The following is a 23,588-nucleotide window of genomic DNA, read 5'->3' as shown; positions in this document are numbered from 1 at the left end:
AATAAACTCCTCCCCTACCTAACCTCTCCCGATGAATGAACTCCTCTCCTACCCAATCTCCCCTGAAGAATAAACACCTCCTGCCCAACCTCCCTGATGAAGAATAAATTCCTCGCTTACACATCCACCCCGATGAAAAATAAACACCTCTTATACCAAGCCTCCCCGATGAATAAACTCCTCTTCCACCCAGCCTTCCCCAAAGAATAAACTTCTCTCCTATCCAACCTTCCTGTTGAAGAATAAACTCGTCTCCTACCCAATCACCTCAGAAGAATAAACTCCTCTCCTACCCAATCTCCCCAGAATAAACTCCTATCCAGACAGCATCCTGGTGAACATTCTCTGCATCCTCACCCAACGCCTCCAGAAGACATCTGTCCTGTAATTTTGAGACCAGAACTGTACGTAGTACACCAAGTGTGACCAATGTTACATCAACATGACTCTCTGGCTCTTTACTTACCGAGTCCCAATCCATGAAGGCAGGGAAGATGGCTTTACCCACTTGTATGCAATGTTCCCTCTAAGCCAACCCTTCTCAACATATTTTGCCCTGGAGGAACCCTTGAAATAATCTTCAAGGTCTCTGAGAACTCCTGCATAAAAAATATATCTAGAGCTCGCAAGATGTTAGCGTGATCAGTAAGCTGTAGATATATTAATCCAAAAATAATGGTCAATGCTCCTTTGAGTAGAGAACGAGATTTTATCCATCCTTCATTGAAAAAACAGGTAGTCAAGCTGAGCTCCACTTTCTTTAAATTAATTTATTTCTTTCCCTTTCATAAATGTTAAAAACTCAAAAGGCCAACATAATAAATTTATGTTAAATCACTGGCATAAGCCAATGTGGGATTTAATTTTTCTGAAGATAAGCCCAGTAGATTTAATTTAAATAAATGTTGAAAATTGATTTTAATTAATTCTATTCATAACATGAAAATTTATTCACAACGTTGAACAGTAAAGTTACTAAAAACCAAAGCAATATGAATAAAAATATAGACTAAGGCACAATTTTATACCAGACTTGAACTTGTGATAAGTGGATTTCACCTTCAACTCAAACAAGATAATTTCTATCCTTGCTCTTGACGATAGCTTGGAAAACGCACCACGCTCCTCATTAGCCTACCGCCCTCCCCACTGTGCATAACAGTCCTCACCAATTACCAACGGCCTCCCTTATCTCACGTCAAACATTGAGAACGGACTCAACCAAATAAGCACGTTCCTACACTGTAATGCCACATTGGGATGAGAGACCTCTAACCAGATTGCTAATGGAGCTGCTCGGTCACTGCCCACCACTGCAAGTTCCAGCATAGCGCCAAGTTCAAAAACTGTGCATTTTTTTCATCAAAATCTCTCCCAGAAGGCCTAGGGACTTCTTGTGGAACCCTATTTGAGAAACCCTGCTCTGAGGTGTGTGCACACACACATCTTTTGTTACTAGTGCACAAAGGAATTTAAACTGAGAACAAAAGGTTGTCACCCTGCACCTTGTTGTACGATCGTACACTATCACATTTCCTTTTCCAGTTTTTGATGCGGACGGTGTTGACAATGTGGAGTTTGCAGTGATTTGTCTGCAGACTTTAGAATTGGCTTATTTATACTGTTTTAATTGAAGAAATTATTGATTCACTGTGTCGAATTCCAAAGAAGCAAAGGGTGTGAAGCACAAAGGAACTACTCGTTCATTTAACGCGGAATGACTTAATGAAACAGTAGAAACTGCTACACTGGAAGCTCATGAGGTCAGGAACATACAGCTATAAGAAATATTTACGTACAATACAGAAACTGGTGTTACTTACATGTATTGTCATGACACAAAAGTGCTGGAGAAATTGCAAGTGGGATGATACATAATTCCCTGAAAGTGGCGGCACAGGTAGACAAGGTTGTAAAGAAGACTTTTGGCATCCTGGCAATCATAAATCGAAGTATTGAGTATAGGAGTTGGGATGTTATGGTGAAGTTGTATAAGACATTGGTGAGGCCAAATTGGAGTATTGTGCGCAGTTCTGGTCCCCTAACTATAGGAAGGATATCGGTAAGATTGAAAGAGTGCAGAGAAGATTTATTAGGATGTTGCCAAGTCTTCAGGAGTTGAGTTTCAGGAAAGATTGAACAGGTTAGGACTTTATTCCTTGGAGCTGAGGGGGGATTTGATAGAGGTTTACAAAATTATGAGGGGTATAGACAGAGTAGGCAAGTGGGTTCTTTCCACTTAGATTAGGAGAGAGAAATATGAGAAGACGTGGCTTTAGGGTGAAAGGAGAAAGGTTTAGGGGGAACTTTTTCACTCAGAGAGTGGTGAGACTGTGGAACGAGCTGCCATCTGACGTGGTAAATGCGGGCTCACTCTTAAGTTTTAAGAATAAACTGGACAGATACATGGATGGCGGAGGTCTGGAGGGTAATGGAGTGGGTGCCAGTCAATGGGACTAGTGGAATAAAGATTCAGCACAGACTAGAAAGGCCGAATGGCCTGTTTTCTGTGCTGTAGTGTTCTATGGTTCTAAGTGGAGCAATATTTGGAAACTTGACTTTTTAAAGCATCATTTAGCAAGCAAATCATATATTGTTGGTGTGCAAAAGCTCTAACAAGAGAATCCTTCATTACTCGCTGGCTTGCTACATATGTTTTATGAGAGTGCAGATGAACGAGAGTGGAAACAATCAAACCCAGAGGAGATCAAAGTTCTTATTGAAGTCATTTTATGTCTTTTAAACAATGAACTGGATTTAGTAGCTTATAATCCTTCAAATAGCTTCAAGTTTACTACTACTTAAAAATCCAGTGCACAAATTGTCACAGGACAAAAAGTTGCACAACACAAGATTTTTTCCACACACTGGCCATTACAAATTAGAGGGAACATTTTTGGGGAGTCACGGTCATTTTCAGGGAGCTGTTAACTTGGACTCCAAGATCTCCGAAAGAGACACGCAAGCAATACTGTCAAGGGTCCTGCCATGAATGGTATACATTCCCTTGACCTGCCAATGTTCAACTTCTCACACTGGTCAGATGAAAATCAATCTACCATTTCTCTCCCAGCGTGCAACTCCTCACACTGGTCAGATGAAAATTCATCAACCGTTTCTCTCTTCCTACATCTACATCCTCTGAAGTAATCTATTCTGTCTGCACCTTTGTGTCATCTCCAGACTTACTGACCCACCCATCTACATTTTCAGCCATGTCATTTACACAGCTTACCAACAGCTTCCAATTCGAAGCTACCAGGTCCCCCTGCATCGTAATCCACTGGATCTATTTACCACAACGTGCCTCATGAAGAGTTGGGTTGTGAGGCGGATGGCGGCAATGAAGTTTTCTCACTGAACAGATCGATGGTAACAAAGGAGTTGGGGATTTTCTGGGGTGGTCACCGGGTTAGCGTACTGTACTTACCAGATTCAAAGGCACTGTCACTGAATGAAGACTCGCTCTGCAGTCAGGTAGAGAGTCCAGAGCAGGGAAAGGAACAGTAAGTTTCAGAGAAAATAACAGAAACGTCTTCACCCTCATCTCTGGCTTCCATGTTACCCCCTCAGCCCTTTACCAGCTCTACAACACATCCAGGTCTGACAGCCTCTTCAGATCCACTCTGTCCTACTCTTCACCTCCTCTCTACCACACCTTTAAACAGAGCCTTCCCCATCACAAACTGGCCATGGTCACCCCCCCCCCCCACACCATAAATTAACTTCTCTGCAGGGTCATACGCCTCGTCCCATTGTCAGACCCCCCCCCCCATCACAATCTCCCCCTCTCCAGGCTTGTACACCCCTCGTCCCATCATCACCCACCCTCGTCACAACTCCTCCTCTGCAGGGTCATACACCATTCGTCACATACTCTCCCCATCACAAACTTACCCTCTCTGGGCTTGTACACCCCTCGTCCCATCGTCACCCACCCTCGTCACAACTCCTCCTCTGCAGGGTCATACACCATTCGTCACATACTCTCCCCATCACAAACTTTCCCTCTCTGGGCTTCTACACCCTTCGTCCCTTTGTAACCCCCCCATCACCAACTCCTCCTCCTCGACACTGCCTCATGAGTTCCTCACGTATCGGTCCCCCGGTTCCCTCCCCCAGAAATTGATCTTGATCACCTGTGATTTCACCCCCCCACCACTCCAGGTCCCTCAGCACCTCTCACCACCCCATTCCCCCCCCCCCCACTGGATCTTCAATCCGACCTTCACCCCAATCACCTTCGGTTCCCACCTCGTAGTCCCGTTCCCTCAGTTCCTCACCTGGACCTTGACCCAATCACTCCCTTGGTTTCCCTCCCCATTCTCCTTTTCTACCGTCCCCCTGGTTGTACTGTGACCCCCTCACCACCTTCCCTTCCCCAGACCTTAGACCATCCATGGCTCATCTGACCCCAATGCTATTCTGGTCCTGCTGAAACACCACGCCCCCCCACCCCCGAACTCTCCTGGTTCTGATCACCTCCTCTGGACAACGATCCAGCCCCCACCCCTAATCCCAGTTCTCTCAGACCTCCTCAGTCACTCTTCCCACTCTCTTTTAGTTACAGACTGTAACTAGGACAAAGTGCTCCTTTCACGACCGGCTATCAGTGACTGGTGGTGTCGGGACCAATTCTTTTAATATTATATGTCAATGATTTCAATGAGGGAATTGACGGCTTTTTGGCCAAGTTTGCAGGCAGTAAAAAGACAGGAGGAGGGGCAGGTAGCTTTTGTGGAAGCAGCTGGGCTGCAGAAGGACTTAGATCAGGAGAATGGGAATGAAGTGGCAGAGGGAATAGTGTCGGGAAGTGTGTGGTTATGCACTTTGGTGGGAGAAACGAAAACGTAGACTATTTTCTAAATGGAGAGAAAATTCAAGAACCTGAGGTGCAAAGGGACTTGAGAGTCCTCACACAGGATTTCCCAAGGTTAATTTGCAGGTTGAGTCAGTGGCAAAGGAGATGAATGCAATGTTAGCATTCATTGAGAGGACTAGAATATAAAGAGTAAGAATGTGGTGTTGAGACTTTATAAAACACTGGGGAGGCCTCGCCTGGAGTACTGTGAGCATTTTTGGGCCCCTTATCTAAGATAAGGCCCCTAGTCATGAGTTGACGTAGTACTTATCTAATAAAGGATGTGCTAACATTGGGCAGGGTTCAAAGGAGGTTCATGAGAACGATTCTGGGATTGAAATATTTACCATATGAGGAATGTTTGATGGCCCCGGGCCTGTACATTGAATTTCAGAAGAGAGAGGGGTGACCGCGTTGAAACTATCGCATGTCAATAAGAGTGACGAGGGCAGGGTGTCTCCTTTAGAGGACCAGATGACACAGCCTCAGAACAGAGAGATGTCTATTTTTTTTTAGAACGGAGAGGATAAGGAATTCTCTAGCCAGAAAGAGGCAAATTTGTGGAATTCTTTGCCACAGGTGGCAGTGGAGGTGGAGTCGCTGGGTATATTTAAGGCAAAGGTTGTTAGATTCTTGATTTGTCAGGGCATGAAAGGATACGGGGTTAAGGCAGGATATTGGGACTATGAGGGAAAATTGATCAGCCATGATGAAATAGCAGAGGAGAACTGATGGGCCAAATGGCCTAATTCTGCTCCTGTATGTTCTCCCCCCGGGCCTTGATCCATGGCTGCTTCATTCCCACCCCTACACCTCAGTCCTCTCTCCCTCCCTTCCCCGTTGGTCACACCCTGTCCTTGGTTCTTGATCCACATCTCCTCTGACCCCACTGCAACACTCCCCCCCCCCCCACCGTCACCCTGATTCCCTCTACTCGACAGACTTCCCCCAGCCTGTCCCACCCCCCACCCTCCCTGATTCCCTCTACTCCACAGACTTCCCCAGCCTGTCCCACCCCCCACCCTCCCTGGTCTCCCTGATTCCCTCTACTCCACAGACTTCCCCAGCCTGTCCCACCCCCCACCCTCCCTGATTCCCTCTACTCCACAGACTTCCCCCAGCCTGTCCCACCCCCCCCCCACCCTCCCTGGTCTCCCTGATTCCCTCTACTCCACAGACTTCCCCCAGCCTGTCCCACCCCCCACCCTCCCTGATTTCCTCTACTCCACAGACTTCCCCCAGCCTGTCCCACCCCCCACCCTCTGGTCTCCCTGATTCCCTCTACTCCACAGACTTCCCCCAGCCTGTCCCACCCTCCCCACCCTCCCTGGTCTCCCTGATTCCCTCTACTCCACAGACTTCCCCCAGCCTGTCCCACCCCCCACCCTCCCTGATTCCCTCTACTCCACAGACTTCCCCCAGCCTGTCCCCCCCCACCCCCCTCCCTGGTCTCCCTGATTCCCTCTACTCCACAGACTTCCCCCAGCCTGTCCCACCCCCCACCCTCCCTGATTCCCTCTACTCCACAGACTTCCCCCAGCCTGTCCCCCCCCCACCCCCCTCCCTGGTCTCCCTGATTCCCTCTACTCCACAGACTTCCCCAGCCTGTCCCACCCCCCACCCTCCCTGATTCCCTCTACTCCACAGACTTCCCCCAGCCTCCCTGGTCTCCCTGATTCCCTCTACTCCACAGACTTCCCCCAGCCTGTCCCACCCTCCCTGGTTTCCCTGATTCCCTCTACTCCACAGACTTCCCCCAGCCTGTCCCACCCTCCCTGGTTTCCCTGATTCCCTCTACTCCACAGACTTCCCCCAGCCTGTCCCACCCTCCCTGGTTTCCCTGATTCCCTCTACTCCACAGACTTCCCCCACCCTCCCTGGTCTCCCTCCCCCAAACCTTGATCCATGGCTCCTCCTTCTCTCTCCTCGTTTATTTACCCGTTTCCCGATTCTCTCCCGGTCCCCCGCCCTGCACGTCCTCCTTCCGTCCCGCCTTTAGTCCCTGTTTATGTGCCCCAGTCAGTCAACTCTTCAACCTCCCTCACCCTCCAAGTCTCCGTTTCCCTTCCTCCCCACCTTTCTCCCTGTTTATTTACCCCCCCCTCCCTTCCAGGGACCCTCATCCACATCTCCCCCCCCCCAGTCACACCCAGACTGCCCCCTTTATTGACAACAGCCCCCCCGGGTCTCCCATTTCCCTCCACAGGTCCTCCCTCCCTGTTTATTTACCCCCCCCAGTCACACCTCGACTGCCCCCTTTATTGACAACAGCCCCCCCCGGGTCTCCCATTTCCCTCCACAGGTCCTCCCTCCCTGTTTATTTACCCCCCCCCCCAGTCACACCCCGACTGCCCCCTTTATTGACAACAGCCCCCCCCGGTCTCCCATTTCCCTCCACAGGTCCTCCCTCCCTGTTTATTTACCCCCCCCCAGTCACACCCAGACTGCCCCCTTTATTGACAACAGCCCCCCGGGTCTCCCATTTCCCTCCACAGGTCCTCCCTCCCTGTTTATTTACCCCCCCCAGTCACACCCAGACTGCCCCCTTTATTGACAACAGCCCCCCCCCGGTCTCCCATTTCCCTCCACAGGTCCTCCCTCCCTGTTTATTTACCCCCCCCCAGTCACACCCAGACTGCCCCCTTTATTGACAACAGCCCCCCCCGGTCTCCCATTTCCCTCCACAGGTCCTCCCTCCCTGTTTATTTACCCCCCCCCCGGAACCTGATCCACCCCCCCCGTACCTTCGGGCCCTCCCCGCCGTCTCCCTCTCCCCGCCGGACCTTGACCCACGGGTCCTCCGACGGTCCGCTCGGCTCCGCCATGGCGCCGCAGACCTCTGACCCGGAAGTGCGTCATCGCCTCTCCTCCTCCTCCCCCTCTCGACGGCCGTTCGGCCCTTCGCGTCCCTGCCCGCCGCCCGAGCCTCCAACTCAGAAACGGAGGTAAACTTTGTTGACTGAGCGGCAGCAGTGCAACGCCACACACCACAAAAGAGAGAGAGAGAGAGAAACACAGTAAGTATTTGTGTTTTGAATAGTTAAGTGAAACAAGAGAGTGAAAAGAAGTAGTGAGATAGTGTTCGTGGGTTCAACGTCCATTCAGAAAATCAGATACTTATCTCAATCACCTTTTATGCTCATCACTGTCCTACGGGAGGTGGAAATTGTGATCGTGCCCCACCCCCAGTCTCCAGTCAATAAAACCACAACTTTAATCCATTCCAGTTACTTTAATCCTCGGTGTTTCACTCACTCCACGCTGGGTCAGCAGTTTGTACCACCTGCAGAGATCAGTTTTAAAGCGCCCATGAACTAACTCTTCGAGCAGGCAGGCCAAACCGGACACAATGTTCAAGACGCACGCCGATGTCCACCGCTTGTCATTTGCAAACCTACTCACCATAGCTTGTACATTCGCATCCAAGTAAGACCGGAGCAGAATTTTGCCATTTGAACCATCAAGTCTGCTCTGTCATTCTAACGGCCCTCTCCTCTGACGTCCTGACTAGTCAAGGACCTGTCCATCTCCGCTTTAAACATACCCACTGGCCTGGCCTCCTACAGACGTCTGCGGCAACGCATTTATAGACAATAGGTGCAGTAGTAGGCACCACCATTCAATGTGATCATGGCTGATCATCCGCTATCAGTGCCCCATTCCTGCCTCCTCCCCATATCCCTTGACTCCACTATCTTTAAGAGCTCTATCTTTCTTGAATGCATCCAGACAATTGGCCTCCACTGCCTGCTGAGGCAGAGCATTCCATAGATCCACAACTCTCTGGGTGAAAAAGTTTTTCCTCAGCTCCGTTCTAAATGGCCTACCCCTTATTCTTAAACTGTGGCCTCTGGTTCTCGACTCCCCCAACATAGGGAACATGTTTCCTGCCTCTAGAGTGTCCAATCCCTTAATAATCTTACATGTTTCAATCAGATCCCCTCTCATCCTTCTAAATTCCAGTGTATACAAGCCCAGTCGCTCCAATCTTTCAACATATGACAGTCCTGCTATCCCAGGAATTAACCTTGTGACCCATCGCTGCACTCCCTCAATAGCAAGAATGTCCTTTGTCAAATTTGGAGACTAAAACTGAACAAAATACTCTCGGTGTGGTCTCATCAAGGCGCTGTACAAACTGCAGAAGGACCTCTTTGCTCCTATAGTCAACTCCCCTTGTTATGAAGGCCAACATGCCATTAGCTTTCTTCACTGCCTGCTGCACCTGCATGTTTACTTTCAGTGACTGATCAACAAGGACACCTAGATCTCGTTGCACTTCCCTTTTTCTTAACTTGACACCATTCAGATAGTAATCTGCCTTCCTGTTCTTGCCAAAGTGGATAACCTCACATATATCCACATTAAACTGCATCCGCCATGCATCTTCCCACTCACCCAACCTGTCCAAGTCACCCTGCATTCTCGAAACATCCTCCTGACATTTCACATTGCAACCCAGCTTTGTATCATCTGCAAATTTGCTGGTTACTTTTAATCGCTGCATTTGGGGGATATTAGAGGAAGGTTTTTCACTCAGAAAGTGGTTGCTGCGTGGAGTTTAAGGTGGGGGGATATATGGGAGGCAGGGTTTAAGACGGCACGACATTGTGGGCCGAAGGGCCTGTACTATGCTGTATTATTCTATATTCTATTCCACGGATTTGCCACAGCCCATTCTAAATGGTGTTCCTCTATTCTCAGGCGGTGTCCTCTGGTTCTGTTGGAAACATCCACTCTATCGCGGCCTTAAAACTTTCAGTAGGTTTCAGTGAGATTCCCCCCCCCCCCACCCCACTGAACCAGGCTCCTGAACCAGAGGGGATAACTTCGCTTGCCCTATCACTGAACTGTTCCCACAACCTCACTTTCAAGGACTCTTCATCTCATGTTCTCGATACTTATTGCTTATTTTTCATTATTTATTTATTTTCACATTTCCACAGCTTGTTGTCTTTTGTAAACCAGTTGGCACAGTCTTTCACTGGTTCTGTGATGGTTATTATTCTGGTATGGATTTATTGAGTATGCCGGCAAGAAAATGAATCGCAGGGTTGTATATGGTGTCGTTTTTGAGCTTCGAGATTCCCTCAGTGAGTACAGGCCCCGAGCCATCCAACGCTCCTCATATGCTAACCCTCTCATTCCCGGAATCGTTCTCCTGAACAGAATCTTTGATATAGATGACACATAGACAACGAGGCCATCACCAAGCCCTGGGGAACACCGCAGGTCACCAGCCCTCCACCATCACCGTCTGCTTCCTTTATCCAACTGGCCAGCTGATTCGTCCCACTGCGAGACCGTGTCTACCGTCCTGTCCTCAAAGAGCCCGAAAGCCTTCCGACGAACCCCACCCCGCGTCTTTCTAAACGCTCGTTGTAATCTCCTGCAGTGAATCGTCCGCCGTACTGGTCATGAGTTTCCACGTTTCCTTTACAGCCCCTCGTAAGTTCCTGCCAAGGTCCTCGATTAGTCAGGGAGGCAAAGGTTTTCGGGGGAAGGGGGTAGATAGGAGAACAGGAAATCTTTCTTCCCCGAAACCTGCTCAAAGGGAAACATAACCCCCTCCCCCCCCCACAACAAACCACGTCAACAGCAACACAAAGCAGAGCCGAAAACACAAAGTAAAAAACAAGATTGGCCTTAATGGTAAGAAATGATATTAAATCATTAGAAAGGATCAGAAGGTACAGAATCTTTATGGGTTGAGCTAAGGAATCGCCGGGGTAAAAGGACCCTGATGGCAGTTATCTACAGGCCTCCAAACAGCTGCAGTGATGTGGACTACAAATTACAACAGGAAATAGAAAAGGCTTGCCAGAAGGGCAGTGTTATGATAATTGTGGGGGATTTTAACATGCGAGTGGATTGGGAAAATCAGGTCAGCACTGGATCTCAAGAGAGAGAATTTGTAGAATGTCTACGAGATGGCTTTTCAGAACAGCTTGTTGTTGAGCCCACTAGGGGATCGGCTGTACTAGATTGGGTATTGTGTAATGAACCAGAGGTGATTAGAGAGATTGAGGTGAAGGAACCCTTAGGAGGCAGTGATCATAACATGATTGAGTTCACTGTGAAATTTGAGAAAGAGAAGCTGAAATCCGATGTGTTGGTATTTCAGTGGAGTAAAGGAAGTTACAGTGGCAGGAGAGAGGAACTGGCCAAAGTTGACTGGAAAGGGGCACTAGTGGGAAGGACAGCAGAGCAGCAGTGGCTGGAGTTTATGCGAGAAGTGAGGAAGGTGCAAGACAGATATATTCCAAAGAAGAAGAAATTTTCGAATGGAAAAAAGATGCAACCGTGGCTGACAAGAGAAGTCAAAGCCAAAGTAAAAGCAAAGCAGAGGGCATACAAGGAAGCAAAAATTAGTGGGTAGACAAAGGATTGGAAAGTTTTTAAAAGCTTACAGAAGGAAACTAAGAAGGTCATTAAGAGGGAAAAGATGAACTATGAAAGGAATCTAGCAAATAATATCAAACAGGATACTAAAAGCTTTTTCAAGTATATAAAGAGTAAAAGACAGGTGAGAATAGATATAGGACCTATAGAAAATGATGCTGGAGAAATTGTAATGGGAGATAAGGAGACGGCAGAGGAACTGAACGAGTATTTTGTATCAGTCTTTACTGAGGAAGACATCAGTAATAATCCGGACATTAAAGGGAAGAGAAATATGCACAATCACAATTACGACAGAGAAAGTACTCAGGAAGCTAAATAGTCTAAGGGTGGATAAATCTCCTGGACCAGATGGAATGCACCCTCATGTTCTGAAGGAAGTAGCAATGGAAATTGCGGAGGCATTAGCAATGATCTTTCAAAAGTCAATAGATTCTGGCCTGGTTCCGGAGGACTGGAGGATTGCAAATGTCACTCCGCTATTTAAGAAGGGGGCAAGGAAGCAAAAAGGAAATTATAGACCTTTTAGCTTGACATCGGTGGTTGGGAAGTTGTTGGAGTCGATTGTCAAGGATGAGGTTACGGAGTACCTGGAGGCATATGACAAGATAGGCAGAACTCAGCAGGGTTTCCTTAAATGAAAATCCTGCCTGACAATCCTAGTGCAATTTTTTGAGGAAATTACAAGCAGGCTAGACAAGGGAGATGCAGTGGATGTTGTGTATTTGGATTTTCAGAAGGCCTTTGACAAGGTGCCGCACATGAGGCTGCTAAACAAGATAAGAGCCCATGGAATTATGGGGAAGTTACATACGTGGATTGAGCTTTGGCTGATTGGCAGGAAACAGAGAGTGGGAATAAAGGGATCCTATTCTGGTTGGCTGCCGGTTACCAGTGGTGTTCCACAGGGGTCCGTGTTGGGGCTGCTTCTTTTTACGTTGTACATCGATGATTTGGATTATGGAATAGATGGCTTTGTGGCTAAGTTTGCTGATGATACAAAGATAGGTGGAGGGGCCGGTAGTGCTGAGGAAACAGAGAGTCTGCAGAGAGACTTGGATAGATTGGGAGAATGGGCAAAGAAGTGGCAAATGAAATAAAATGTCGGAAAGTGTATGGTCATGCACTTTGGTGGAAGAAATAAATGTTCAGACTATTATTTAAATAGGGAGAGAATTCAAAGTTTTGAGATGCAACGGGACTTGGGAGTCCTCGTGCAGGACACCCTTAAGGTTAACCTCCAGGTTGAGTCGGTGGTGAAGAAGGCAAATGCAATGTTGGCATTCATTTCTAGAGGAATAGAGTATAGGAGCAGGGATGTGATGTTGAGGCTCCATAAGGCACTGGTAAGACCTCACTTGGAATACTGTGTGCAGTTTTGGGCTCCTTATTTAAGAAACGATGTGCTGACATTAGAGAGGGTTCAGAGAAGATTCACTAGAATGATTCCGGGAATGAGAGGGTTAACATATGAGGAACGTTTGAGGAAAGTTTGACCACTCTTGGACTGTACTCCTTGGAGTTTAGAAAAATGAGGGGGGACCTCATAGAAACATTTCCAATGTTGAAAAGCATGGACAGAGTGGATGTCGCAAAGTTGTTTCCCATGGTGGGGGAGTCTAGTAGGAGAGGACATGAGGACTGCTGGGCGCCCATTCAGAACAGAGATGCGAAAAAATTCTTTTACCCAGAGGGTGGTAAATCTGTGGAATTTGTTGCCACGGGTGGCAGTGGAGGCCAAGTCATTGGGTGTATTTAAGGCAGAGATTGATAGGTATCTGAGTAGTCAGGGCATCAAAGGTTATGGTGAGGAGAGGGAATGGGACTAAAGGGGAGATTGGATCAGCTCATGATGAAATGGAGGAGCAGACTCGATGGGCCGAATGGCCGACTTCTGCTCCTTATGGTCTAAGACTGAAAGAGTCCGGGCATATCCAGTTCCGTTCCGGCTAGCTCTGTGACAGCCGTTAATTTCAGGCCACCTCCATCAAAATCGCAACCGGAAACTAGGAACACATCTTGACGTGGACTGCAGAGGTCAATCTGCAGACTGTGACAGACGAACCCTGCCCCGGATCCAGGACTCCCGCACCCCCTCCTTACAGCATCCAGGGAGAGAGACCGTTTGAGCGCAATGGGGGGCAGTGGGCGAGAGGGAGACCGTCAGACACAGACACCTTCCTCTGGCAGCAGCAGGGAGCGGCTCGATGGGACAAATGGCCTGATTCTGCTCCCATGTCTAAAGGCACATCTGCCCCCATCCCTCTGGTATTCCAGCACCTCACCCAGCCACTCCCTTGCTGCCTGCTACGCCGCTGGCATTTTGGGCAGCAATGAAGGTCTTCCATCTCTGGCGGTGATCAGGGCTTCCCTTCATCATCTCGGTTTTCACTACTGTCAGTCAAGCAAGTCCCGGGTGGAGACTCAGGAATACTGTTGCACTCCGATGTAGAAGGTTTCTTCACTGCTGTTTCCCGAACAGTTTTGTTTGACCAGTCAAGGTTGTCAAGCTGAACCCCTCCCCCCCCGAACCTGGAGGGCCGGTGGACTACTCTTTGGTCTGGCTTCTACCCTTTGACCTGTTTGGCATGGGTGACCCGACCGACAGCCAAAGCACCAAGCCCTGACTGCAGCCGGTGGACCCTACTGACAGGATTGTCGTCCTCTTAGAGAGTTATCGCAGCCTGGGCTCTCATAATTCTTTCTGTAGCTTGTGATGCTCTTCCTGGATATAATTGATGGGATTATCTAGTTCAATATGTTTAAACACAATCAGTGCCTCCCCCGCTGTAACTGAATTGAATTGAATGATCTTTATTGTCATTAGACATAGGGTTAATGAAACTCTGTTTGGCTTCCTCTCAGGCAATCAAACGAAGCGGTAGATAAAAACAAGACAGTAATAGAAAAACGGTATTAAATAGATAAGTAGCAGAAAATAAGTTGCAGCAGCACCAGGATGTCACAGTAATGCACAAAGTGCCGATCGTACGAGTGTTTGAGTCCTTGTGTGTGCTCACAGTTTCGGTCATTGCTCTGTGGGAGTGGTGCGATGGAGGCCACAGCCGTTGGGTAGAAGCTGTCCCTCAGACTATTTATTCTGGTTTTCAGTGTCCTGAACCTTTTGCTGGACGGCAGCGGGTCAAGCAGGGAGTGGCCGGGGTGTGTGGCGTCTCCGGTTATGCTGATTGCTTTCCTCCCGAGTCTGCTGGAATAGATGGTGTCCAGTCCTGGGAGCTCCATCCTGGCAATTCGCTGGGCCGCCATCACCACGCGATGCAGGTCTTGTCGCATCGTGACTCTCCTCAAATGTGGAGTGATGTGGACTCTCCTCAAAATCACCTCAAGTTTTAAGTGTGGGGGGGGGGGGAAACAGAAGTTCTCATTGGGGACCTCGCCCATCTCGTGCCACTTCACTTTGGTGTTTGGGTGGGGGGGGGGAGGTTCAACAGGAGGAGACTTTTCGCCTTGGAGTGCAGGAGAAAGAAAGGTAACCTTACTGAAATCAAGAGGGGTAATAAATAGGGTGAATACTGTAGGGCTGGAAAAATGAAAAACTCGGGGGCACGTCGAAGTTGGAGCGGAGTTTCACTGATTCCATTTCAGGTATTATTACCGATTTATTGAGTATTCTGGAAAAGATGAATGTCAGGGCTGTATCTAAACTTGCTTTGACCTTTCAGATTCCCCCTCCTATTCCTTTTTTTTGGAGGAAGATTTTCTTTACGAAAAGGCTGCATTTGGACCTCAGCTGTCTTAAGTGTTTGAGGCAGGTACATTAAGAATATTTAAACGACAGTTACACAGGTACATACCTTGACAGGAAAGGTTGAGGCAAAGGCAAATTAGACTAGCATAGATGTGGTATTTTGGCTGGTTATTTCCCATGGGAGGGGAGTCTAGGACAAGTGGGCATGACTTCAGGATTGAAGGACATCCATTTAGAATAGAGATGTGGAGAAATTACTTTAGTCAGAGGGTGGTAAATCTCTGGAATTTGTTGCCACACGCAGCTGTGGAGGCCAAGTCATTGGGTACATTTAAGGCAGAGATAGATAGGTTCTTGATTAGCCAGGGTATCAAAGAGTATGGGGTGAAAGCAGGGGAGTGAATGACTGGAAGAATTGGATCAGACCATGATTGAATGGCAGAGCAGACCCAATGGGCCAAATGGCCTTACGGTCTTCTGATTCTGGGCTGTACAACTCTAGGAATTATTTTCCTAGGAGGAGGCCAATGGAATTACAACTGATCTTTAAACTTTCCTGGTCTCCCTCAGAGGAATTAACACTGGCGTTTTAACTCAACTTTATTATCGGATGATGATTTTCTAAAATTTATTAAGGATCAGATAACTTTTTATTTTAAAACTAATACATCACCTGAAATGTCATCCCAGATTGTCTGGGATGCCATGAAAGCATATTTGAGGGGTCAAATAATCTCTTATACAGCAGATCTTAATAGAAAGTCCCGTATAGATCGATTAGACCTAATTAATCAGATTAAAGAATTAGATCAACTGTATGCTCAAACTAATAATCCTGAATTTTACAAGAAGCGTGTAGAACTTCAAACTAAATTTGATCTTCTGTCTACTCAACCTGTTGAACGCCAACTTCTTGAAAGTAAGAGTCGCTTTTATATTCATGGTGACAAATCTGGTAAATTTCTAGTTAATCAGCTGAGGCGTTCTAAAGCTAAACAACATATTACAAAGATCCGGAAGGAGAACGGGGATTTTACATCGGATCACTTAGAAATCAATGACGTATTTAAAAATTTTTACTCTCGGCTTTATTCCTCTGAATCTCTGAATGAGAATATTTCTGCTGATCTTTTCTTAATAATCTGAATATTCCTTCACTTTCATCTGATTTTAAAGCAAAACTTAATGAGCCTATATTATCAGAAGAAATACCTTTTGCAATTTCTGCATTGTCTTCAGGAAAATCTCCTGGATCTGATGGGATCCCCGTAGAATTTTATAAATCATTCTCTTCAATCCTTTCTCCTCAGTTACTCTCAGTATTATCTGATTCTTTTAATTATGGTAAATTGCAACCATCTTTTAATGAGGCATCTGTTATTCTTTTATTAAAAAAGGGTAAAGACCCAACAGAGTGTTCCTTGTACAGGCCGATTTCTTTGATTAATGTTGATGTTAAAATCTTGGCCAAAGTTTTGGCTCATAGATTAGAAACTGTTATTCCCTCTATTATTTCTGATGATCAAACTGGTTTTATTAAAAACCGTCTTCCTTTTTTTAACATTCAGCGTTTATTTAACATTTTATATTCACCTTCATCTGGGATTCCTGAATGTGTTATTTCCCTCGATGCGGAGAAAGCATTTGATCGAATAGAGTGGAACTACCTTTTTGCAGTTTTAGAAAAATTTAGACTTTGGTCAAAATTTTATCTCTTGGATCAAATTATCTGTGTCCTACTGCCTCTGTTTTGACTAATTTTCAGCAATCCCAGTTATTTAACCTCAAACGTGGCACCCGTCAGGGATGCCCTTTAAGTCCCTTTCTCTTTGATTTGGCTATAGAACCTCTGGCGATAGCATTTCAAAGCTGACCTGAACTGACCGGGATCTGGACCGGGACCGGGATCTGGAGAGGGGGTGTTGAGCATAAAGTTTCTCTTTATGCTGATGATCTATTACTTTTTCTTTCAAATCCGTCCACATCCTTACCTCCAATGTTTTCACTTCTTGATCAGTTTAGCCAGTTTTCTGGCTATGAACTTAATTTACATAAGAGTGAACTTTTCCCAATTCATAAAGAAACACAAGAATTAGCATTTCGTGACCTCCCTTTTAAAGTAGTTCATAATCAATTTACTTATCTTGGGATTACAGTTACAAGGAAGTTTAAAGATCTTTTTCGTGAAAATTTTGCCAATCTTTTATATACTACAAAACAGAGTCTGTCACAATGGTCACCTCTATCTATGTCCTTGGTAGGTCGTATTAATGTTGTTAAAATGTATGTTCTCCCTAAATTTTTATATTTATTTCAATCTATCCCAATTTTTATTCCTAAAACCTTTTTTGATTCCTTAGACTCTATTATTTTGTCATATCTGTGGAAGAATAAGCATTCCAGAATTAATAAAGTTTATCTTCAAAAATCTAAAAAAGAGGGTGGCATGGCTTTACCTAACTTTCGTTTATATTATTGGGCAGCTAACATACGTTGTACTACCTTTTGGTCTTTTTTTCATTGCCAACCCGAGTGCCCTAATTAGGTAGCAATGGAGTTGAATGCCACTAAAGATTTAACTATTTCTTGGCTCTGCACTCCCTAGTAGTTTGTCTAGACTAATTGTTAATCCTCTTGTCAGACACACTTTGCAAATATGGGCCCAGTTTAGGAAATTTTATGGTCTTTCCCTTTCTAGTCCTATCTTACATAATCATCTATTTTTTTTACCTACTATGTATGACTCAACATTCTATAGTATAGGAAGGGCATTAGACATTTTGAAGATAATCTTTTCATCGATAATCGCTTCACATCCTTTCAACAGCTCTCTGCTAAGTTCAATCTGCCTAATGCCCATTTTTTTTTAGATATCTCCAAATTAGACTATCAATCCTTTAATTCCTAACTTCCCTGAATGCCCGAGAGAAATGTTATGGATTTATTCTTTCTATTAATCCACTGGGTAAAGGTTTAATATCATTTATTCATGATAAATTAGCACTCTTACAGCGTGCCCCGTGGATAAAATTAGAATGGCTTGGGAGCATGATTTAAGTATCTCTTTAACTGATAAGATTTGGGACTCGATTCTCAAATCGGTTAATTCAACCTCTCTTTGTGCTCGTCATTGCCTTTTACAGTTTGATTGTTCATAGAGCCCATATGTCTAAATCTAAATTATCTCGATTTTACCCTAACATTAGTCCTCTTTGTGATAAACGCAAAAGTGGCAAGGCTTCTCTTACTCATATGTACTGGTCCTGTCCTAGTTTAGAGAAATTTTGTAAAGATGTTTTTATAACTTTATCCTGTATTCTGAATCACCACTTAGAACCTAACCCTTTAATTGCTCTGTTTGGTTTTTTATACGTTTGAGTTCGACTAAGTGTCGAATATTATCTTTTGCCTCTCTCCTGGCTAGACGTCTAATCCTCCTTAGATGGAGAGATGTTGCCCCGCCAACACATGCTCAATGGCTTAACGATATTATGTCTTGTTTGGACCTTGAAAAAATTCAATTCAATTCTTAATTCGGATGTAAAGTTTCATAAGGTCTGGGGACCTTTTATTGAGTACTTTCATAACTTTCCTCTTAATTAAGGTTTTTTTTCCAGTCCCTTACTTTCAGCTCTTTTTTTTTGGTAGTAGGCATTGTTATCTTCTGTTTTCAAGTGTATTTACAGTTTTGGGGGTTTGAATGTCCTGATTTATATTCTCTATATTTTGTTGTGGTTGGTCTGGAGTTTTTTTTGTGGGGCTTGGGGAGGATACTAACTTTACATGACTTCAATTTGGGTGCTTTCTCAATCATTTTTTTGTATTATATTATTATTGTATGTTTATTTTGCACTGTATTAATTTTTTATTTTGGTTTGGGTTTTTTAAAAATTTGTAGTGTTGTAGAAAATGCATTTAAAAGAAAAAGAATTACAACTGAGTTTAGTGCCAGTGCGCAGTGTGTGTCACATCCAGTGGCAGACAGAGCTCAGGCACTGCCCAGAGTGTACCATGTCCAGTGGACAGTCACAGGCCAGTCTCAAAGATTCAAAGCACATTTATTGTCAAAGAATGTATAAATAATCTGCCTTTCAAACCACAGGCACCTGCCCAGAGTCCAGAAAATTTTGGTGAATTATCACCAAAGCCTCTACTATAACCTCTGCCATTTCATTCAGTACCCTGGGATGCATTCCATCAGGACTAGGGGACTTGTCTATCATCATGGCCACAAGTTTGCTCAGCACTACCTCCTTAGTTATAGCTATTGTATTGAGGTCCTCACCTCCCATCGCATCCATAACATCTCTCCTTGGCATGTTAGATGTGTCCTCCACCATGAAGACCAACTCAAAATATTCATTCAACGCCTCGGCCATTTCCTCATTATCCAGTATCAATTCCCCCTTCTCGTCCTCCAAGGGATCCACATGCACTTTAGCCACCTTTTTCTGCTTAATATAATTATAAAAACTTTTACTATCTGTTTTTATATTTTGTGCTAGTTTATTTTTGCAATCTAGCTTCCCTTTCTTTATAGCTCACTAAGTGGTTCTTTGTTGCTTTTTAGTTTTCCCAATTTTCCAGATTCCCACTACTCTTGGTAACTTTGTATGCACGAGCTTCTAGTTTGACGCCTTCCGTTATTTCCTTACTTATCCAGGGCTGGCTCTCCCCACCCTTACTGTCCTTGCTTTTCACTGGAATATAGTTATGTTGAGCACTGAAAAATCTCTTTGAAAGTCTTCCACTGATGGCATGGGAGCAGGATTTAAATACCTCCTTATCTGATGAGATTTGGGACTCGATTCTCAAATCGGTTAATTCAACCTCTCTTTGTGCTCGCCATTGCCTTTTACAGTTTAAGATTGATCATAGAGCCCATATGTCTAAATCTAAACTATCTCGATTTTACCCGAACATTAGTCCGCTTTGTGATAAATGCAAGAGGGGCGTGGCCTCTCTCATCCATATGTACTGGTTGTCCTAGCTTGGAGAAATTTTGGAAATATGTTTTCACTACGTTATCATATATTCTGAATCACCACCTAGAACCAAACCCTTTAATTGCTTTGTTCGGTTTCTGGGGCGAGACAGATTTATGTCTGAGTCCGACCAAATGCCGAATATTATCCTTTGCCTCTCTCCTTGCAAGACGCTCGATCCTCCTCAGATGGAGAGATGTTGCCCCGCCCACTCATGCCCAATGGCTTAACGACATCATGGCCTGTTGGGAGCTCGAAAAAATTCATTATTCAGTTCTTAATTTGGACTTAAAGTTCCATAAGGTCTGGGGACCTTTTATTGAGTACTTTCATAACCTTCCTCTTGACTGGGGTTTTTTTTTCGGTCCCTTGCTTTCAGCTCCCTTTTTTTCTGGTAGTAGGCATTATTATCCTCTGTTGTTAAGTGTATTCACAGTTTGGGAGTTTGATTGTCCTGATTCATATTCTCTATATTGTGTTGTGGTTGGTCTGGGGTTTTTTTTTGTGTTCTGGGGCTTGGGGAGGACACTAAGTTTACTTGTCTTCAATTTGGGTGCTTTTTTTAAAATTCTCTTTCTTTGTATCATATTGTCATTGTATGCTTAATTTTGCACTGTATTAATGTTCCTCATTTTGATCTGGGGTTTTTTAATTTGTAGTTATGTAGAAAATGTGTAAAAAAACTAATAAAAAAAGTCTTCTACTGTTCCTCAACCTTCCCACCAGATAGTGTGTGTTCCCCGTCTGCACTTGACAAATCCTCCCTCACCTCATTGTAGTCTCCATTGTTTAGGCAGAATACACTGGTTTTAGATCAAACTATTGCACGCTCTGTTTGTTTGAGAAACTCGATCATACTGTGATTCACTCTTTCCAAGAGGATCCCTAACTACAAGATTACTAATTTTACCTGTCTCATTGCACAGGACCATATCTGAGATAGCACGTTCCCTTGTTGCTTCAGTAACATGATGTTCAAGAAAGCCATCTCAGATGCATTCTGTGAAGTCCTCCTCAAGACTGCCTCGACCAACTCGATTCACCCATGCAAGTTGAAGTACCCCATGAGAACTGCTATTCCCTTCTTACATGACTCAGATATTTCTGTTTAATGCCTGTGCCACTGTAATGTAATTATTTGGTGGCCAATAGACAACTCCCACCAGTGATTTTTTTCCCTTTACTATTCCTAATCTCTACCCAGATGGATTCAACATTCTGCTCCATAGATCTTATATCATCTCTCATTGTCGCCCTGGATCTCATCTTTAATTGAGAGCAATACCCCACCTCCCTTACCTTCCTGCTGATCCTTCCATATTACCTGATATCCTTGGATATTTAATTCCCAATCCTCTACACCCTTCAACCACATTTCTGTAATGGCCACTAAATCATACTGATTTGAGCCACAGGTTCACTGACCTTGTTACAGATACTACGGCATTCAGATAAAGTGCCCTTACGCTTATTGTGCCTTTAAAATCTAGTAATCTTTGTCTCGTAATCTTTGTCTCTAGTAATCTTTGTCTCTTTGACTTCTCCCTTTCAACTTCTGCTTTTCCTTTATCTGCACTTCTCTTTTTACTTTATCCATACTTCTCCAATCTGTTGAACCCCCCTCCCCCTGTTATTTAGTTTAAAGCTCTGTCTACAGCCCTAGATATGCAATTCACTGTGACCCAGATCCCGTCTCGGTTCAAGTGGAGCCCACCCCATTGGTACAGCTCCCTTCTTCCCCAATACTGATGCCAATCTCCCGTGAATTCAAACCCTCTTCTCCCACACCAATCCTTGAGCCACGCCTTGAACTCTCTAATCTTGACCCTATGCCGATCTGCATGTGGCTCAGGTAGTAATCCAGAGATTACCACCTTTTTCAGTTCTGCTTTTTAATTTAGTTCTTAGCTGCTCAAATTCCCTCAGCAGAACCTCTTTCCTCATTCTACCTATGTTGTTGGTACCCTCATGGACCACGACAATTGGATCTTACCCCTCCCATTGCAAATTCCTCAGCAGGTCAGATAAGGCATCCCAAACCCAGGCAGGCAACACAGCCTTCGGGACGGTCTATCCTCACGACAGAGAACTCTGTCGATTCACCTGACTGTACTATCCTGAATTACCATTACATTTCTCTTCCCTCCCCCCTCTTGACTGACTCCCTGAACCACAGTGAGGTTGCTCATCCTTCCTGCAGCCCTCACCGTCTCAGACCTTTCCGACACGGTCAAGGGCTGCGTCTCTTCCAGCACTGTCTCCTGCATCCAGAATTCCCCTGGTCCATTTCAGACACCTCCCTCCCCTTTCTCCATCACTGGAGACAAACTGTTTACTGATATTCTATGTAAACCTACCGATTCCCACAGCTCCCAACCATACCTCTTCCCACCCTGTCTCCCGTAAAAATGCTCCTTTCATCTCCACCACATCTGTTCCCAGGACAAGGCTTTCTTTTCCAGGACTTTCTTCAAAGACTGGGGTTTCCCTTCCTCCACCATTGATACTGCCGTCTCCCAAACATCCCCCCCCCCCACCCCATATTCCCACCAGCCTAACAGTGACAGATTTCCTCTAGTTCCTCCTGTCCTTACTCACCTACCAGCGCCTGAGCCTCCATATACAACACAGCATTCTGCACAGCTTCAACCATCTCCAAAGGGCTCTTACCATTAAACAGGTCTTTCCCTGCCCTCTGATTTGCACAGGGATCGCTCCCTCTGTGATTCCCCTGTCCGTTCGTCCCTCCCCACTTCCCAGCACCTATCCCTGCGGGTGGGAGAAGTGTTGCACCTGCCCACTCACCTCCTTTCAGGGCCCCGAATGCCCTTCCCGGTGAGGCACTGCCTTACCTGCGTATCTGCTGGGGTCGCCTGGTGCTCCCAGTGTGGCCTCTGCATCAGCGGGACACGTCGTAAAGTGGGAGGGGGGAACCGCTTCAGCCCAGCACCCCCGCTCCATCCGCGACAGGCGAAACTTCCCGGTGGCCCAACATTTAAAATCATATTTCCATTCCTGATCCAACGTGTCAGTCCATGACTTCCTCCCGTTCCACAATGAGGCCACCCTCAGGATGGGGGAGCAACACCTTATAACCTGTCTGGGTAGCATGAACATCGATTCCTCCTTCCGGTAAAAAGAATTCCTTCCCCCTCCCCCTCTTCTTCTATTCCCCACTCTTGTCTCTTCGCACCAGCCTATCTCCTTCCTCTCTCCCATGGTCCACTCTCCCCACTCACCTGGCTTCACCTATCGCCTTCCAGCTATCCTCCTTTCCCTCCACCCCCCCCATCTTTTTATTCTGGTTCTTCCCCCTTCCTTTCCAGTCCTGATAAAGGGTCTCGGCCTGAAGCATCTCCACAGATGCTGCCTGACCTGCTGGGTATCTCCAGCATCTTATGTGTGTTTTGTTATACTGAACAATCTACGCCTCCGATGGAGTGACGGACGCACGGTGCATTCAGCATTGGGACATTCGGTTCAGTGAGTAGTGTATGACCCAGGTGTAGTGAATTCGGGGCTGGTCATTTCAGTGTAATGAACAGTCCACGCCTCCAGGGCAGCGATGTTTGCACAATGTACTCAACACCGGTCCGTTCAGTGTAAGAAACAGCCCACGCCTCTGATCCAG

At 45.8% G+C, this 23,588-nt stretch overlaps 1 protein-coding gene across 2 annotated transcripts in view; it reads right to left on the bottom strand.

Annotated features, from left to right (window-relative positions):
* mlx (MAX dimerization protein MLX) overlaps positions 1-22,977 on the bottom strand; it is a 31,556-nt gene extending 8,579 nt beyond the window's left edge. The window contains exons 1-3 of one of the 2 annotated variants that reach the window (XR_009509218.1): positions 22,810-22,977; positions 7,606-7,820; positions 3,431-3,467 (exon numbers count right to left, since the gene is read on the bottom strand). Coding sequence is in view for 1 of the 2 variants with exons in the window: in XM_059957812.1 (XP_059813795.1) it covers positions 3,431-3,467; positions 7,606-7,686 (118 nt within the window). In the remaining variant the exon portion in view is untranslated. Of the gene's footprint in view, positions 1-3,430; positions 3,468-7,605; positions 7,821-22,809 lie in introns of those variants that run through there. The other variant, XM_059957812.1, reaches the window with a different exon arrangement.
* Between the last annotated feature and the right edge of the window lie 611 nt (positions 22,978-23,588).

This window comes from Hypanus sabinus (genome assembly GCF_030144855.1).
Source record: "Hypanus sabinus isolate sHypSab1 chromosome X1 unlocalized genomic scaffold, sHypSab1.hap1 SUPER_X1_unloc_2, whole genome shotgun sequence".
Taxonomy (NCBI): Eukaryota; Metazoa; Chordata; class Chondrichthyes; order Myliobatiformes; family Dasyatidae; genus Hypanus; species Hypanus sabinus.
The sequence above is the reverse complement of the archived record's forward strand: the minus strand, read 5'-3'. Positions and strand labels throughout refer to the sequence as shown.